This window comes from Nycticebus coucang, chromosome 14 (assembly GCF_027406575.1).
Source record: "Nycticebus coucang isolate mNycCou1 chromosome 14, mNycCou1.pri, whole genome shotgun sequence".
In the NCBI taxonomy this organism is placed as follows: domain Eukaryota; kingdom Metazoa; phylum Chordata; class Mammalia; order Primates; family Lorisidae; genus Nycticebus; species Nycticebus coucang.
In genome coordinates this window covers 13,150,066-13,166,293 of record NC_069793.1, presented here as the reverse complement: position 1 = coordinate 13,166,293, position 16,228 = coordinate 13,150,066, and the positions used below count along the sequence as shown (strand labels likewise).

Here is a 16,228-nt window from a genome sequence, read left to right as displayed (position 1 = left end):
CTATTTGCAGTGGTAAGTGAAGTGCACTTGTCTCCTAAGTTACTTGTATTCATTTATTCATTCAACAAATTCCTACTGAGTGACCCCACATGCTTGACACAGTGATGGATGTCAGGTGGTAAAAGATGAGCGGCACATGGTCCCAGCCCTTGAGAGGGCTGAGTCCGGACTGGGAGAAGTGAGACTAGAGAGATTGTTGCAGAGCCTTGTGGGGTGGGGTGGGAGCACCTAGCTGGGGGAACTACAAGGGGCAACCAGTCTTGAAGCCCCAGCTGGTCAGTGCAATTCTGAGATCTTTCTTTTAGTTTATAAAAGGAGAGTTGAAATACTAGTCTTGAAAAGCCCCTTATGGACCTGATTTCTGTTGTGTGATTAACTGAGGTGACTTTCCCGCCCTTCTTATCAATGCTTGTTTCTAAAACAGGTAAGTGGTCCCACCAATTACCCTCCCTCCGCCCATCTGTGAAAATTTGTCAAATGGTATATAAAACCAGTGTATGGTGAAAAATAAAATAAAATAAAACAGGTAAGTGAACAAATTGAAGAGGATTTGATTGAGAAGCTCTAATATGAGGGCTGTTTTAGATTATGTCATTTGGGGAGCAAAGTAAAGGTGTAATAATTTGTGAAAAGGGGCAATTATTTATTTGACTGCTATAGCCTCTTTATTTTTATCACATAGAAAGGGAGGCACATAAGTTTATAACAAAAAGCCTGTAGGAATTAATGCCCAGCTAGAGATACAAGGTACCGGGAAGTTTACAGGATAATTCTTATGGAGAATAAACAAAGCTTTTTGCTCAGCCTTTCACCTTAGCCCAGGACAACCTGCCAATTTTCTAGAGTAGCACTTGCTCTGCTCTCCATTGTCTGATTAAGATTCTACTGGCTAATTAGGCCCAGAGGGAAGAAGCTGTACATGCCTTGAAAATAACTCCTTCCTTTTGGTTAGATGATGGTGATTAGTATAATATAGTAATTAGGACTGGCAACACCCACCACGAAGAGTGGTTGATTTGGTGTCCTCAGATTTCCTTGGTGACTGCTGATGACATCAGAGTGTTTTGTTAACATTATAAACTGCTGTAAGGATTAAATGAGTCACGCTTGCAAAGGCATGCCGTAGTATGTGGCATCTAATAAATGTACAGTAATCGCTACTTTTCTATTATTGTCACATCTAGTGTTAATGAAGCATGCACTTTATGTTAACCATTTGACATGTATTATCTCATTTAATTCTTAAGAAAACCCTAAAGTTAGAATTATGGTAATTCTCATTTCACAGATAAGAGAACAGGGAAGTGGCTTGTTCAAGGTCATAAAACTGCTAAGAAGTGGGTGGAGCCAAAATTTGAACCCAGTGGTTTGATCTAACTTATTTTCTTAAATCCTATTACCATGGAGATTCCCTTATATTGACAAATTACTGAAAGTGCATTTTAGAAAGCAACAGAAAAACATCTGGAACATGTTTGCTCAAATTTAACATGATGATTAAAACAAACAAAAGCCACTTTTGGGTTGGTTCCATCAATCATGTTTCCCGAGGGCTCTCTGTGTAAAGAGCTCTTCTTATTGGGGGCTGAACTGTGGTTAGAGGGTGAAAAAGTAAGGCGACAGAACCAGTCTCACAAAACAGTGGACATGCACTGTAACCTGGTGTAGGCTGAATGCACATGAACTTCGGGGAGAAGTTAGAGGAACCTTCCATAAGTGGTTCTTGTGTGTTTTCCTGGTTGCAGAGACAGGGTTGCAATATGGCCTGGAGTAACTTCCTCTACCTCTTTGAGGCTCAGTGTTTTCATGTGTGAAAAAGCAGATGATGACAACCTCGCAAGAGTACCGTAAAGGGTCTGGCATCATTTCTGATGAAAATATATGTTCAAGACTTGGTGCCCATAGCTCAGTAGTTAGGGTGCCGGCCACATACACTGGGGCTGGCAGGTTCAAAGCCAGCCTGGGCCTGCTAAACAACAATGACAACAACAACAAAAAAATAGCCACATGTGGTGGCCGGTGCCTGTAATCCCAGTTACTTGGGAGGCTGAGGCAAGAGAATTGTTTAAGCCCAAGAATTTGAGGTGGCTGTGAGCTGTGACGCCACGGCACTCTACTGAGGGTGACATAGTGGGACTCTGTCTCAAAAAAAAAAAAAGAAAGCAAAGAAAAAAAATATGTTCAGTCAATTTTAGTGCTTAAATATAAGATTGTGCAAAGTAGTATCAGCGTACTTGATCTCAAACACATACAAATGACCCTTAAGCTTTTAGACTGGGTATTTGTCAGTTTCCTACTGGGATTTCCTGCCCTTCCCCCAATCTCCTCATGACTTTTTGGTTATCTGGCAAGTACACTAAAGCAGCGGTTCTCAACCTGTGGGTCGCAACCCACAGGAACTGTATTAAAGGGCTGTGGCATTAGGAACGTTGAGAACCACTGCACTAAAGGAATCACATGAAGCTGCCACCATGAAATACTCAGAAATTTTGTCACCTTTGAGGAAAATCAGCACTTTCAAAAGAAAGAAGAAAAAGAAAAGTCACAAACTTCATAAAAGAAAGTTCTGTGATTTGGGCCAATTGCCCATCCTGAAGTCCTAGAAGGGTCTGGGATTATTTGGTGAACTGACTAAATTGTTGTGAAATCTTTAAAGTCCCTGAAATGCCTCCAAAAGGTGGGGTTGGTGAGGATAGAGGAATGAGCAGCTACAGTGGGTGGAGGGTGGGTGAGGGTGTGAGTGGAGGGCTCGCTGGGCCTCGACAAGCACGTAGGCAGGTTGTGGTAGAGCACCCAGGACCCAGCTCTCCCGTGCATGGGGTGGATGATTCTCTGCTGTTCAGTCTCCAAATGCCTGGAGTGACTGAGCTTGAGGCCCAGCAGTCATGTCCCAGCTACTAACTGTCTCCGGTCTTTCTACTGTTGACCAAACTTTGGGTCAGAGTGCTCTTTAGAAGAGAATTTCTAAGACAACCATTCTATAGAGAATGTAAAGTCTAAGTCCCTGTAAATGGTAGTGCATCTTTCCCCCCACTGTTTTTTAATACAATTTGAAATTTTTTCATCACACTGGTTAACATAGCCTTCCTGGCATTTTCTTAGTTATTGTGTTAAGACATTTATATTCTACATTTAGTAAGTTTCACGTGTACCCTTGTAAGAGGCACCTTAGGTGTGGTCCCACCAATTACCCTCCCTCCATTCATTCTCCCCCCCCTTCTCCTTTCCCCATATTCTTATGTTATAATTGGTTTCATAGTAGGGCTGAGTACATTGGATACTTTTTCTTCCATTCGTGGGATACTTTGCTGAGAAGAATATGTTCCACCTCCATCCATGTAAACATGAAAGAGGTAAAGTCTCCATCTTTCTTTAAGGCTACATAATATTCCATGGCGTACACATACAACAGTTTATCAATCCATTCATGGGTCGATGGGCACTTGGGCTTCTACCATAACTTAGCAATTATGAATTGGGCTGCAGTAAACATTCTGGTACAGATGTCTTTGTTATAATGTGATTTTTGGTCTTCTGGATATATACCTAGTAGAGGAATTGTAGGATTGAATTGGTTAGTGCATTTTATTCTAGAAAGCCTTTTTCCCTCAGTCCCATAAAACAGTATAGTTGCTTTGGCAAGACAAGCATGTGATGGAAGAGGAAACATGGTGTGATGAAATGACATTTCACAAGTTGTAAGAGGGGCCATTGTCTGATGTGAGAGGCAAAGGGGAAGCGGAGGGTGGCCATATCTGAGTTACCTAAAAAGCCAGGTTCTGGGTGGTAACACAGGTCCTTTTTTATAGATGGGTAAGCTTTGGATTCTGCTAAAAGTGAAACAGAATAGGGAATTTAAAAGAGTAAGTGTTAGGTTGAATGGGAAAAGTGTCCCATTTGGAGTCTGAAGGTCACCGAGTGCTGTCCCTGTCACTGGCTATGTGACCTACACCTTCTTTCAATTTTAGTTCCCTTCTTTGAATAATGGCATTAAAGCCGGGTGCAGTGGCTCACATCTCTAACCCTAGCTCTCTGAGAGGATGAGGCGGGTGTTCAAGACCAGCCTGAGCAAGGGTGAGAGCCCGTCCCTCCTAAAAAGAGAAAAACTACTTGGGCGTGTGGCAGGTACCCAGCTACTCAGGAGGCTGAGGCAAGAGGATCTCCTGAGCCCAAGAGACTGAGGTTGTTGTGAGCACAGCACTCTACCCAGGTCACAGAGTGAGACTCTGTTTCAAAAACAAACAAATAAATAAGAATAATGGCACTAATACAGTCCTACAGGTTGTTTTGCCTACTATTAAAATGCTTCCCAGATATTTGCGTAGTTACCTGTATGTATGTTTATACTCTGATGGTATTGTTACATTGTAAAATTATTCTGCACATTTCAGCAAGTGATTCCACTCTCAATCTCTGGCACATCTAAGCCAATATATTTTTGGAGGGGAAAATCCCTTGCTCCAGTGGTGGAAATACCAACTGGAGGGTTAGAGAGCTCAAGTTCTATTTCTCCTACTTTTAATCCAATTTGGAGAACTACAATCAAGTTTTCAAAAAGAGGCGAATCACCCACTGGAGGAGAGGGATGCAGGGGCTGCATGTGCATTCGATTGTATTTTGTATTTTTGCTGCGTCTGTGATGTAAGCCTCCTGATGTATGGCATTTTACCTGACTTCTGTTTGTTAATTGTTGCAGTGTGGACATGCCCCACATTTTGGGAGGGAGGGGGAGAGACATTGCAAGTGTTGACGTCTCCTCCTGTACATAAGCTGGTGCCTTTGAAGGGTGCAGCTGAGGCTGCACTGGGGGCTTACACGCGGTGTCTGGAGGTGGTGTTCTATCTGGGCATGAAGTGCTGCTGGAAGGGTTTCATGATACCCACTCTGTGCAATCAGAATCAGGAACCTTAGAAATGTACAGAAATGGTCTATGATTTGAGCTCCTGGGTCCTGATTTTTTGAGGGAATCAGCTGGTACAAGACTTTTACCAGAATATGTGCCCAAGGGAAGCTTGGGCTGCTTCCCGAGATGGCCGTTCCCTTGTGTCTGTCTGTCTCTCTCACGCCCGCCTCTGTCATCTTCTGTTTCTTTCTCTTCCTTCCATTCTTCTCTTTGTTTTTCTACTCTCTAGGCTTGCTATCTTCCTTTCACTTTTTTCCTTCTTTCCTTTCTCTCTCTCTCATACTCTCTTCTTATTTGGGGGGTAAAGGAGCTGCCTGAGGAGCTCTGCGGCCCTTCCCTCTGAGTCCTTGTCCCGAGCTTTCCTCCCTCTTCTCAACTCTGTCCTGAACCTTCCCTCCCTTGGAAGGTGAGCACATGAATCCCTGTCAGGGAGAGACGAGTGTGGATTTTTAATGACTGTTCTCTTCAGATCAGGGAAAGGGCACTTACTGGGCAGGTGAGGACATTTGTTTAGGTCATTTTCTTCTACCACAAACCCAGAAGGAGCACGTCTTTCACCAAGGAGATCTGCTTAAGTGCTTATCTCAGCTGTAAATACATTCTTCCTCTGTGGTGATGAAAGTTACTGTCTTTCTGATTATAGATCGAGGAAACTCGGCTCAACATTGACAAGATCTCAGAGCATGTGGAGGAGGCCAAGAAACTCTACAGTATCATTCTCTCTGCACCAATTCCTGAGCCCAGTGAGTGTTTGCTCGGAGCTGAGTCACTCTGCAGTGACACTCTGCGTTGGGGCTGAGCCAGCCCTGTTTGCCTGGCCTCTGTGAACCGCAGGGGCGTGTACACATTACATCACCCTAATGTGCACATCACACATTTCCCTGTCTCCTTAACCTTAGCTGCGTTCCCACTGCCTGGCCATAGCCAGCTTTTCTTTTTATGGTCCCACTTGAACTACTTAGCCAGGCCTTCCTCTGCGTCTCAGCTGGTCGCTGTCCTGGCCAGTAGTGACTCCCATGCTCTGTCTCATCTCTGTGTCTTTATATTCTTTCCCCAGCCCTACATGTTTTTCCCAGCCTCCTTTCCAAATCCTCCCAGATCAAGTCCATTTTTTCCCTCATGAGAGGTTCTGAAATAATTCAAGTTCACAGAAGTCCTTCTCGTCCCTGAACTGTTTGTTACCACCACAGAGGCATACTTTTACCCCTTCGTTGTTTCAGTTTAGAGCAGGGTTTAGGGCTACATTTTTGGTTCCTTAAGAACAGGGAGCAAGCCTGATGTTGCTATTCCACTCTTTCCTTTTTTCCATTTCTCTCTGTTATCTGAGGGTTAAAGTGGGGACGTGTCAGCAGAGCACACGGGAATCGTCCTGGTCGCATTCCTCCCTCCCGCCGCGCCCCTCATGCAGCCCACCCTGTAGCCAGACCATTGCTGGCTGTCCCTCAAGCCCTTCTTGATTCTTCATTCCCTTACATGTTTCTTCTCCCTGTGATTCTTGCTCTTAATCTCCATTTCTACCTGGTTAATTCTTAGTATTTCTCTGAGACTCTCTTCCACTATCTCTGTCTTTAGAAACTTTTCCAGATCCCTCCAGGCTATGCAGGGGGGGCCCTTCAAAACCACCCTGTGTACACCTTCACCAGAACTAGACTTTATCCCACACAGCACATTAAGACTGCTGTCTTGGGACTGTTTCTTACTAGATTCTGAAACCTCGAAGGTAGAATCTTTTCTATCTTTTCTCTGATTCTTTAGTTTCTAGCTTAGTTCCAGCCTTGTAGTAGGGGCTGAAGGATGATTTTTTGAGTGAATAGTCATAGCTCACATTTGATTTGCTCCCATACAACACAGGGAATGTAGTAGGTATGTCATAAGTACTTGCTTCCTTCTAAGCTGATCAGCCTTGGTTGAAATCTTTTTGCCCCAGAATTCCCACAGAACCCTCTTCTGCCTTCTCACCAAAGTCCTCATGGCAATGCAGGTTGTTTATTGTTAAAAAAAGATGATTCTGGGGATCCAATCCTGGGCATTTTTACTCTGTATGTCTGGGCTGAGGTGCCTGAAAAGTGCCTTTTTAAAAAAATAGTGCTCTGTGATTTTAATGACAGGTCCAATGACAGAGTGCACCAGGATCAATGCTGCTCTGGGCAGTGGGCGCCTGTGGATTGTTGCAGCTCACAAAGCAGTTTGTCCTCTCCTTTCTAACTGAGTCTGCCTGCCTCTGTTTACCCAGAAACCAAGGATGACCTAGAACAGCTCACGACTGAGATCAAGAAAAGGGCCAACAACGTCCGGAACAAACTGAAGAGTAAGGAGGGGACGAGGGCACAAGCCAGTCAGTCGCTGCCACCAGCTGTCTCAGTTCCCAAGGCTCCAACTCTTTGGCACTGCAACACCTCTTGATGGAAGTGACACCACTTGTTCCATCCCTGCTATGGTTTGGGCACTGTCCTGACAAGGACCTATAGCAGCAGTTTTCAACCAGTGGGTCGCAACCCACAGGAACTCTATTGAAGGATTGTGGCATTAGGAAGGTTGAGAACCACTGACCTGTAGCTCCCAAAATTTATTTTTTCTTGCATTCTGACTATAGTTGAAAGAATCCAGAGTCAAAGTTAGGAGCTGAGAATTAGAATGTGCTCTCAGCTACTGAGTAGTCGTGCGTCTTGCTCCATTAACCTAGTCCCTTAGTCAGCTTTAATTGGCTCTGTTCCCCCAGTAGTATGTGGATTCGAATAGTAATTTTAGAGATATGTAAATGCAAGATATTATCGTTCAGTTGACAGACATTTCTGGGCTCGGTGTGGCACCCTCCCATAGCCCCCTACTTTAGAGAGCACAGTTTGGTGAAAATACTGTCATGGATTTGATTCTTCTAGGGGACCAACAGGTTTACTAAGTTCCAAGGCTTTGGCCGCATTTTTGTCCAGTGTATTTGGGGAATGCATGCTGTTGGTCAGAGGAGAAGGCAGTATTGCTCAGCCCAGGTTATCATTTATTCTCCCCAAACAGATTGCAATAATTGTTTTAACCAGAGTAAAGGAAGGCACCTTAGCAGCGGCTTCCAGTACTGATCGGGGTAGCGTGCCTGCCATTGTGCTGAACCCCCTGTGTGCTTTCTCATTGAATCTGCACCTTAGTATTGTGAGGAATGTACTGCTATTTATTCTGTTTTGCAGATGAAAGAACAGGAACATTACTAGAGGTTAAGTGCCTTTCCCAGAGTCATACCCAGTAAGTGCCAGGGCAAGCATTTGAGCTTATGTGTCTTGGTGACCACGAACCATTGCTGTTCACTGTTGTCCCAAGACCTGGTCATCATAAAGGCTGAGGAAGGCATGTGCAGCGGCTCACCCGTGAGCTGACCTTTTGAGATTGTACCTGCCTGCTGATACATCTCCGTGGTCTGGGTGTGGGAGACCCGTTGAGCAGGTTTGCACTGAACCGTGTGTTTCTTGGAAGGAGCAGCAGGGGTATTGCTAGCATGACCCCTTCTCCTCTTCAGGCATGGAGAAGCATATCGAAGAAGATGAGATCCGGTCATCTGCAGACCTTCGGATTCGGAAGTCCCAGGTAGGGTTTTTCCTGGTCTAACGATCATCTAGTCTAATCTTAATTTTTTTCCCACTTAGCTGTGGAGTCTTTCTTATAAAACACACAATTCTTAATTTGGGACTCACTTTGAAAAACTGGTAAAGGGGAACTGTCCGGGTTGAAGCAGGGGCAAGGGCCAGAGTCCAGCGTTTTGGGCCTCACTTTCACACTCTCCTTCGGTTAGGGAGGTCCCTGAAGAACTTCTCAAGGCTTCCCAGAGCACATAAGGTTGAGCATGCCTCCTTGTTTTATAGGAGAGGAAATGCATGTCTTCTTTTTATAGATTATTAGTCGTTGGTTGTCCAGTTTGGAGCCAGGCATTTTCAGAGGTCATCTAATATATGATCATTGTCTTTAAAGAATTGACCTTCAAGTGCCTTGAGAAATGATTACCTAAGACCCAGGAAGAGGACAGTGTAAGAAGATATGGTCTAATGCATGGTGCTGTCAGCATTATAAGATGTCAGGAAGAACTGGGAAGAGCCAGAGGAGGCCAGGCCAGGGGACATCAAACACAGGCAGGCTGAGGAAGCAGTTTGCCCCTCTCTGAGAGGCACTGGGATAGAAGTGGGACGTGTGTGTGTGGGGGCAGCAGCAGTGATGGTGATGGCATGGGTGGGATGAGGGGCAGACAAGAGGAGAACAGCCTTTCTGCAGAGAAAAGTTTGCTGTGGGATAGTGGACACAAAATTTTTGGTAAACCATGTTATGCCACATTCTAGTGGTCTTTGAGTACCAGTCTTGGGAATTTAGAGCTGATCCTATAGCCCATTGGCATTTGCTCCAGGTTGCAGCGTATTAAGAGGATATTTTGGTAGGTGCTTGAAAGTTGGATACAGTGGGAAAGAGGCAGGAGGCTGGCGGTTACATTTTTGCAGTGATTTTGGTCTGAATTTGTGTGGTGGTAGTGGGCATGGAAAAAGTATGCATATTAGTGATTTTGCAAGGGAGAAATTAATAGGGCTTGATGTGGGGAAGTGGGCGAATATGAAAAGTTATTGTGAAGGTTTGAGCTTAGGCACCCAGGGCTATTGAGAGAATGCATTTACATATAAGCAGAAAGAATGGGGGTGGGCAGGTATGGTGGGAACTGAGGTATCTTTGGCAAGTGTTACACATGGGAAGGGAGGCTGACAGCTGTAGAAAGCAAGCCCAGAGTTGTACCAGGAAAAGGCTTCTAGGCCACGTGGGTGCAGGACTCAGATTCACAGAGATAATCTCCTTTAGCCTCACAATTACCATGTGAGGTCAGCAGGGCAGGTGAACAGACACTGAAGCCATGGTTTGGGGAGGGCAGTGGACTCTCTCAGTGGTGCAGAGCTAGGAAACCAAAAATTTGGGTCTGATCCCTGGTCTGGGATCAGACAGCCCAGTGCTGTAGGAGACAGCTATGTGGGGGGTGGGGAAGAGGCCGCCCCTCCCTCACCTCCTGGGAGTTCACTGCATTTTACATCGTCCCCACAGCACTCTGTCCTCTCCCGGAAGTTTGTGGAGGTGATGACCAAATACAACGAAGCTCAGGTGGACTTCCGTGAACGCAGCAAAGGGCGCATCCAGCGGCAGCTCGAAATTAGTATGTGCTTGAGGTTTGGCGAGTCCCTCACTTGTCCATCCCAAGTTGTGAGCCCAGGGGGAATGGGCAGCAAGCCCACTTGGGGCCTCCACATCATATTTTGTGCCTAAGACTAGGGCAGTTACAGTGCTGGCATATCCTGCGTGCTACGTCTCAGGCTGAAGGGTGACATAGTGTTTGTTAGGCCCAAGTAATTTTTTTCTATGGGATCCAGCATTTCCTTGTACTTAGAGGGGAAGCAGTTGACAGCCAGTTGCTCCCCTGGGGACTCACTGCATCTTTTCGCTGTTTGACAGCAAAGCACATTTATGAAATAAAAGGAATGCTAGTTGCTGCGAGGAATGTTGAAATTGATAAAGCCACACCCTGTAGGAATTTATTAAAGTAGAAGGCCAGGCCTTCAGGGTGGAATGCGCTTCTGGCGGGAGGAACTGTGTGAGTGAGCAAGGATGTAATCTAGAAAGAGCGAGCGCGTTCAGGAGTGGCAGGTCATCGAGGGCCTGGGAGAGGGTACATTTGGAGTAGCATAAGGTTAAGAAGGAGTGAGGGAGGGGTTCCCCCACAAACTGGCATGTTGTTCCGAGGGCCTTGGACTCCATGGTGTAGTGAATGGGCCTAGAGATATTCTGGGCTGGGAAGTAACACAGTCAGATACGTGCTTCAGGAAGAAACAAGAAGACAGGTCAGGAGGCAATCGGGGGAGTGTCATAAAGTCCAGGGGTTTGTAGTGAACTCACCGTGTTCCTGGCTTCCAGGGAACTTTTCGAGTGGTGTTGCGCTTTGATCTTGTATTTGATGCTCTGCTTCTTTTGTTGTAAAGCCGGCAAGAAGACAACAGATGAGGAGCTGGAGGAGATGCTGGAGAGTGGCAACCCTGCCATCTTCACCTCAGGGGTGAGTGCTATGGTGCTGGACAGCACGGCCTCTCACGAGTGGCAGGGTACAGCTGGTACAGGGTGGGATGCAGGAGCAGCGTGGTGGAGGAGCCCAGGGGCTGCCCAGGGCAGTGTGTCAGGGCTGCGGCAGGCCAGCCTTTCTTGCAGGGGTGGCTGATGGTCTTCGGGTGGCCTGTTGTAGATCATTGACTCCCAGATATCCAAGCAAGCCCTTAGTGAGATCGAAGGACGGCACAAGGACATCGTGAGGCTGGAGAGCAGCATCAAGGAACTTCACGACATGTTCATGGACATCGCCATGCTGGTGGAGAATCAGGTAACTGGCAGGGGGTCCCAGCATGGAAGGGAGGAGAGGAAAGCTCAGATTCTCCTGAGGGAGGTTGGGACTATAGAAAGCAGGGTGAGGTGAGGGGGGTGGGAAAACCAGTGGGAATTTGCATTAGGAGTAACAGGATTCCAGGATCCCGGGGAGGGGTGCCTTCTTATGGTCAGTCCAGCCTTGCCATCCTCACCTGGTCAGTTCAGCCTTGCCATCCTCACCTGGTCAGTCCAGCCTTGCCATCCTCACCTGGTCAGTCCAGCCTTGCCATCCTCACCCGTTCCTTGGCCTCACAGTTGTTTCTAAAGGGTTCCATGTGCTCTGTCCAATACATAGTTCCCCAGCCTCAGGATCTGTCCTTTTTTTCTTTATTAGAGATACAGGTTCTTAATAATGATGCCTTAAAACAGTCTCCTGATATAGACTCTTGCACTGATGTCATTGAAAACATATGATTTTATTCAGTGAACAGTGAAAACTGTTAGGTTTTTAACAGTTTTTTTTCCCATTTTTTTTTTTTTTTCCTGTATGTATTTTTAAAAACATTTTGGCACTTTCTGCTAAGGAACAGAGCAGACAACACTATTAATGAAAGAAGAATAAGACACTGTTTACAGAACCCCTGGTGCTGGTCTGACAGCTCACTTTGTCCACGGCATGCTTCCTACCCGGTGGAGTTCTCTATTGCCTGCCAAGGGTGTTAGCGTTGCATTCGGGTGTCCCAGTCCTTACGATGCAGTTAAATGAGCCATAGCTCCCTTCCTGTGACATTGCTCTGCCACCTGGAAGTTCAGGTGAAAACTGCTCCCATGGTGGGCCGTAGAACCTGGCTGAAGCCTGGACACAGCATAACTGCCTTTGACATCACTTCCCTGCTCAGGGTTACCCCTAACCTTTGCTGGCCTCTGAGACCATTTCTCAAGTTCCTCCATCCCTGCTCTTCTTTTTCCCCCTCCACTGCCTTGCCGAGGAACTGGTTTGAGATTCAAGTGGTGGTAAGTGCTTTGCTTTGATTACAGACTGGCATAAAGTGATGGGGTTGGGTTGAGGAAGATCTGGGTAGAGGAGGAGAATCCCATTCTAAGATGCCTACAATGAATTAGAATGACCAGATTTCCTTGTCAAAAATAATAGCTGGGGAATGGTGGGGAATCATGTTAAGAGACCACTGCCTGGAGGGGAAGGTACAAACAAATTGCTTGGGTAAACCCACTGTCACATATAGGCCCTGGGAGTGTGTCTTAGAAAAAAACAAACGTTCCCCAGATAACTATTGAGCACCTGTGTGTGCCAGGTGCTATTCTGTGGTTAGTGAACATTCTCAGTTTGGTCAAAATGACCAGGAGTTGGCCAGCATCCTGATGATGTCCTAAGAAAGTGGCTTCTTATTTTGTTCCTCCCCTTGTGGGAAGGGGTTACTTCAGAGTATATTTATACGGAGCATAGGGCAACCAGCCATTCCCAGAAGGACGTTCCAGATGCCTAGCAGAGTGCTGGTCACAGAGAGTGCCTGCCTCACACAACTAGCACTGGAGAGCCAGAGGAAAAAATGTACAAAATATGAAAATGTGCCCTACAGGAGGGCTGTGCTGTGAGATTTCTGGATGCTGCTCTTGGTATTGGAGATTATAAGAAAGCACATAGGTAGGGCCATTCTGAGGTGGGTTAATTAGGCGTGACCGGTGTCTGTTCTTTGCAGGGTGAGATGTTAGATAACATAGAGCTGAATGTCATGCACACAGTGGACCATGTGGAGAAGGCGCGAGATGAAACTAAAAAAGCTGTGAAATACCAGAGCCAGGCCCGGAAGGTGAGGCTCTCCTGTTTGCCACTTCCGGAGAACAGAGTGCATTTCGTTTGCTGTTTCTTGCTCTTTCTCTCTTCTCCTCTCCCTGTGTTTCCGCTGCTGCTGCCTCTTGCATCTGGGGAAAGGGAGCCATGATTGACCGTATAGAGAACAACATGGACCAGTCAGTGGGCTTTGTGGAGAGGGCTGTGGCAGACACCAAAAAGGCTGTCAAGTATCAGAGTGAAGCCCGCAGGGTGAGCGCCTCAGTCTCGGCTGATCTTGTTAGAGTCTCCTGTCCCTGGCCATCCCCACATGTGTCCTTGAGCCCATGCCTTCCCTCTCTGTCCCCTGCCGAATCCATAATTCAGCCTTTCCTAGAGACCAGATGCCCATCCTTCCTTCCCAGTTGTGCCCTGCATGGATCTGGCTCTCATGCTTTTCTGCCAGGACCCACACACAAAAGGCAGTTCTGCAGAGCAGGTGTACAACCTGGGTGCTGTAGTGAATCTTCTCCTGGACGTAGCTCATAGACCGGTCAGGTGTCTTCTGTTCTTCAGAAACCTTTGCTGTCTTCCACTCCAGGAGCCCCAGCTCTGCACTCTACTCTTTCTCTGCCTTGTACCTCGTGCGGAGCTAACTGCTGTTAAAATGTTCTCTCATATCTTACGGGGCACCTGTTACTTCTGCTTCCTACCTGAAACACTTGAGGGTCAGGGGTTTAGTAATCGCATCAGGCCACCTCGTACGTACCAAATCCAGGTCTGATCCTGCTCTTTGCGCCACACCACTGTGTTTGTCCACCCTGCTGGTGTCCCTGCCACTTGGGGACTTGCAAGCTTCTGTGCGCACTGGCTCGTATCTTCCTCCGGTGGCTTCTGCTGTTCAGACTTTTCTTCTTTGACTGTTCCTCTTGGACTCTGATACTTTTTTTCTTCATTCTTTTTCTTCCAGCTTTACCTATTGCTGCTGCAAGGATTTAGGGGGAAGTTATTTTACATTATGAATCTGGATCATAGTTTCTGACACCCAGTCTGTGTATAATGGGTCTGACAGGTAGGAATGTACTTTAGGGGACGGATGGACAGAGTTAGAAATTAGGACTATATAAAAAATGTCTTTACCCTCCTTCTTAAAAAAGGAAAAATCAGTCCCTTTATATTTTGGCCAGTTGGTGCTTAGCAACCCTGTGATAGTGGCTCTTACTGTGTATCTGCTCTTATTACTGTATTTGCAGTAGCCAAATTGCACTGTGAGCTGACAGCAGACAGTAGGCAGAAGCTCTGTATTTCCATCTACTGGCATTACTAGCCACAGAGCAATTTAAGAAATGTAAACGATCCTAAAGGAAGGTCTTTATGTAGTGGCGTAGGTTTCTTTTTTTTTTTTTTTTTTTTTGGTTTTTGGCCGGGGCTGGGTTTGAACCCGCCACCTCCGGCATATGGGACGGGCACCCTACCCCTTGAGCCACAGGTCCCGCCCGTGGCCTAGGTTTCTTATTTGGATCTATTAGATGTTTGCTCATAGAGGTGAGAGGGGTTGAGTTTTGACTGAGTTGTTATTTGTTTTGGTTGTTCATAATAATGATCTGTTTTTGTTTGTCTTATTCCTCTCTCCAGAAATTGATAATTATCATTGTGGTAGTAGGTGTGTTGCTGGGCATTTTAGCGTTGATTATTGGACTTACCACGGCACTGAAATAAGAGTGGCCTGCGAGGCTGCTGCACTGACATGTAAGTAAACGAACAAGCAGCTTTCTCTCGGGGACTCTGGATTGGCTCCCTGAGAGGAAGTTAGCTTGGGGTTTCAAATTCCACATCTTTCTCCTTATGATTGTCCTTGGACACACTGAGCTTTCTAAAACTTTCAGTAGCCTGTGGATTCTCTCTTGGGTTCCGGCTGCAGCCTGTGGCCGGGTCCACTGTGCGTTTCTGTAGATCTGGGCCCTGCTCTGTCTGGTGTTTCTCATCCCTTGCAGGCGCACCTGCCCCCCTTTCCCAGGAAGCATGCTTCTAAGTTAGGTGTGCTCTCTGTCTTCTGGATGTTGGGCTTTGGGTGTCCTTCGAAATGTAAATGAAGCTCTGAATTGGGATTTGGCTCCCTAGGGTTTTGTTTGTGGCTGACTGGTTGGATCTTGATTGATGTAGTACCTAACATTTTTGAGTGTGAGTTGTGCCAGACAGTGTACTCAACACCTTACATCATTGAATCCTCACAACAACATTAGGAGATAGGTATTATACAAGTATCATGAACATTTTACAGACAAACTCAGTCTTGAAGAGAAGTAAAGTAACAGACCCGAGTTCTCATAGCTAATAATAGACATAGGCGAATTCTTTACTACATCTTAGTTTCTCTTTGTAAAACAAATAGCCATTTATCATGGTGTACAACGTCTGGAGAAGCTTAGAGGACAGTGATGTTTAAAATTTAGGGAATTAATTTCTTTAATATTTGTTAAAAAGGATAGAGCTGAACACTGAATCAGGTCTAACAGCAGTTAGCATTTCAGGAATGATCTAGTTACTGGGAATATTAAGACTTTCGTGATTTTTAAAACATTTTTTTTTCCATATACATGTGTTTATTAGGTTTCTACTTTTTGCCTTCACAGTATTAAAAAGGCTTAAATTTAATAACAATAACAATCTTTTAAAATAAAATATAGCATATATTATTAAAAAATTTACAAAATTTAAAAACAAATTCAATTCATTTTTTATATTACTGATAACCTTTCATCCTCATAGTTTTCCATATATTTTGTACACCGTTACTAAGTCATAAGCATCATTCCACATCACTGAAATCTCTTTGTAGGTCTAATTTTCAACACAAGATTATGTATATACTCTCAACTATTCAACATTTCCTCAATGTAGGGGGTTTATGTTATTATTTTGCTATATCTCTGTAACTAATGTTATCTAATTTTTCTCATTTTTATTTTCTATTTATTGCATTATAAATTCATGGAAGTTAGATTGCTTAGGTAATAGGTGTGGACGTTTGTAAGACTTAATACAAACTATCATGTTGCTTCCCAGAGCTGAGTCTTCATTTTATTTTTGCTTCCATGTATCTCTTTGTTCCTCCTCCTTTCCTTTGACTACAGGGTCTGAAAGTCAGATTATTTTAGCACTGAACATTCAGC

The 16,228-nt window shown here is 45.4% G+C and overlaps 1 protein-coding gene across 7 annotated transcripts in view; it reads left to right on the top strand.

Moving 5' to 3' along the window:
• The window catches only part of STX3 (syntaxin 3), a 45,686-nt gene that overhangs the window by 23,382 nt on the left and 6,076 nt on the right, over window positions 1-16,228 (top strand). For 3 of the 7 annotated variants that reach the window (XM_053561062.1, XM_053561067.1, XM_053561064.1), the window contains exons 3-9: window positions 5,547-5,646; window positions 7,137-7,211; window positions 8,409-8,476; window positions 9,962-10,070; window positions 10,891-10,964; window positions 11,148-11,282; window positions 12,985-13,095. In XM_053561062.1, coding sequence (XP_053417037.1) covers window positions 5,547-5,646; window positions 7,137-7,211; window positions 8,409-8,476; window positions 9,962-10,070; window positions 10,891-10,964; window positions 11,148-11,282; window positions 12,985-13,095 — 672 coding nt within the window. Of the gene's footprint in view, window positions 1-5,546; window positions 5,647-7,136; window positions 7,212-8,408; window positions 8,477-9,961; window positions 10,071-10,890; window positions 10,965-11,147; window positions 11,283-12,984; window positions 13,096-13,217; window positions 13,329-14,690; window positions 14,805-16,228 lie in introns of all 7 variants that reach the window. The other 4 variants (XM_053561061.1, XM_053561065.1, XM_053561063.1 and 1 more) reach the window with 3 other exon arrangements.